At 61.3% G+C, this 2,458-nt stretch overlaps 1 protein-coding gene across 1 annotated transcript in view; it reads right to left on the bottom strand.

Annotated features, from left to right (window-relative positions):
- Positions 1-2,458, bottom strand: part of NEFH (neurofilament heavy polypeptide) — a 9,087-nt gene that overhangs the window by 973 nt on the left and 5,656 nt on the right. Inside the window, 3 exon segments of the mRNA XM_019471275.1 lie at positions 2-679; positions 1,062-1,186; positions 1,945-2,144. Coding sequence (XP_019326820.1) covers positions 2-679; positions 1,062-1,186; positions 1,945-2,144 — 1,003 coding nt within the window.

The following is a 2,458-nucleotide window of genomic DNA, read 5'->3' as shown; positions in this document are numbered from 1 at the left end:
GGGTTTCTCTGGGGACTTCACCGCTGGGGTCTTGGCCTCCTCCTTTGAGGGGGTCGGGGGCTTTTCTGGGGATTTGACAGCTGGAGTCTTGGCCTCCTCTTTTGAGGGGGTCGGGGGTTTCTCTGGGGACTTCACAGCTGGGCTCTTGGCCTCCTCTTTTGCGGGGGTTGCGGGTTTCTCTGGGGACTTCACCGCTGGGGTCTTGGCCTCCTCCTTTGAGGGGGTTGGTGGCTTTTCAGGAGACTTGACAGCTGGAGTTTTGGCTTCTTCCTTTGAGGGGGTTGGTGGCTTTTCTGGGGACTTGACAGCTGGGGTCTTGGCCTCCTCCTTTGAAGGGGACTTGGGTTTCTCTGGGGACTTGGCCTCCTCTTTTGCAGGAGACTTGGCCTCCTCTTCTTCACCCTCTGCTTCAGCTTTCTCCTCCTCCTCTTCTGCTTTTTCCTCTTCAGCCTCTTTCTCAGCCTCATCCTCCTCTGTGACTTCCTCGGTCACCTGGATTTCCTCTGTCTGCTCCTCCACAATCACTGTCTCCTTCTCAGATTTTTCCACCACCTTGATCTTCTCCTCGCTCTTCACCTTGATGTTGGTGGTGATGCTGGGAGCCTTGGGGACCACCTCAGGGAAGGAAATCATCCCAAAGCCGGACTCGATCCGATATTCCTCCCCTTCCAAGAGCTTTCTGCCAGGAAGAGACCAGAGCGGGGCAGTCAGCGATTGCTTCTCACCCAGCTCTTGCCTCCTCCCGTGACCAGGAGCTGCCAGCCGCGCCCTGCGGCTCCATCTCCCTCCTTGCCCTGCAGCTCCATCTCCCTCCCTCCTTGCCCTGCTTTCGGGATGCTGGCTGACCCTCCCGCTCCTAGGCCCTGGGCTGTGCGGGTTTCCTCACCCTTTCCTCTGCAAGCCATGTGCAGGGCTGGGCCACCCAGTTGGACGTTGCCCACCACGGTCTTGGGATGGATGGTCTCTTGCTCACCAAGAAGGGCCCTCGAGGAGTGTCCCCAGAGACACCAGCACTAGGGGCTGGCTGAGACCCTCCCGCCTTCCCCTTGCCCGCCCCATACCTATAAGCAGCAATTTCAATGTCCAGGGCCATTTTGACGTTGAGCAGATCCTGGTACTCCCGGAGCTGAGCTGCCATCTCCCACTTGGTGTTCCTCAGCTCGCTGTCGAGCTGCTGGATGGTTTCCTATGGCAGACAGAGCAATTGGTGACATGGGGGGGGCCAGTCCCCAGGAGCAGGGGGACACAGAGCACCCCTAACCCGTCTCCTGGTCTCCAGAGGAGGGACTGCTCCCCCAGCACTGGGGTGCCCTCACAGAGGGGTCTGCAGCCACCTCCCCCTGCAGACACAGAGGGAAGGGGACGTGTCCAGGGGCTGTTCGTGTCTCCTGTTCCCCTGGGGGAACCGGCAGGAGCCCTGCACCACCACTGCACTGCGGCCAGCTGAGCCCCCGGCCCCCTGCCAGAGCTCCCTCCAGCAGGGACAAGCTGTGGGAACGTTTCTAGGACTTGGGTGAGTCTGGCCACCAAAGCCCAGCCTGAGGCCGATGGGGCATCACCCTGGGGACAGCGTTTCAGTCCGCGGCCACCACACTGTGCAGACCTCTGCGCTGCAGCTCCCAGCTCTGGGACACAAGACGTGGCCTGAACCCTGGGCACGGTTCAGCGGCGTTTGTGACCAACATCGTGGGCAGCTCAAACCCCGGCAGAGACGTGGGACAGCTCCATCATGGGGGAGGGACACGACGGTCCGGATGCAACCTCAGGTTCTGGGTACCTGATCACCAGGAGCTGGGGAAGGCCGGCTCTAGACAAAACCCTGAGCATTTGCCACAGGTCATCGCCATCTCTGAAGCCGAAGCACCAGCGCTGCTCCTCCCCGGCAGCTGGATGGTCCCTCCCCACCAGACAATGTCTGGAACGCTGCCCACTGCGCCACGTTACCTGGTAGGACAGGACATCTGCATGATGGCGCTCCTCCGAATCCTGCCTCTGCCTCTCCAGTGACTCCTGGGTCCCTTTGAGGGCTTCGAGCTCGGTGGTCTTGGACTGGAGCTGGCGGCGGTACTCGCAGATCTCCTCCTGGGCCAAGCGGATGGCATCCGTGTTCACCTTGGCAACCTCCGAGAGCTTGTCCAGCCTCACTGCAACAGGGGAAAGGAGAAGCTGCAGGGAGGGAGGGAGGCTGCAGTCTCCCCTTCTTGGGGAACCTCAAATCCTTTAATACTGCACATCCCCTGCGCGTGCATCCTCCGCAGAGCCAGCCCTGGCAGGGGCTCTCTGGGTGCGCTGGCTTCACCAGCCCTCGCTCCGTCTGTGCTCGCGCTGTGCCGGGGAGGTGAAGGTGCCCGGGCAGGACGGGCTGGGAGGGTGTTTTTTGCCATCCTGGACTTTATCCAGTGCAAACCTCCCTCTCCCCTTCAGCTCCTGCCACAACCCCTGTGACCTGAAGAGCTGC

The sequence above is a fragment of the Aptenodytes forsteri genome, unplaced genomic scaffold (genome assembly GCF_000699145.1).
Source record: "Aptenodytes forsteri isolate BGI_AS27 unplaced genomic scaffold, ASM69914v1 Scaffold129, whole genome shotgun sequence".
NCBI lineage: Eukaryota > Metazoa > Chordata > Aves > Sphenisciformes > Spheniscidae > Aptenodytes > Aptenodytes forsteri.
Note: the sequence above shows the minus strand (reverse complement) of the source record. Positions and strands in the feature narration are given on the sequence as shown.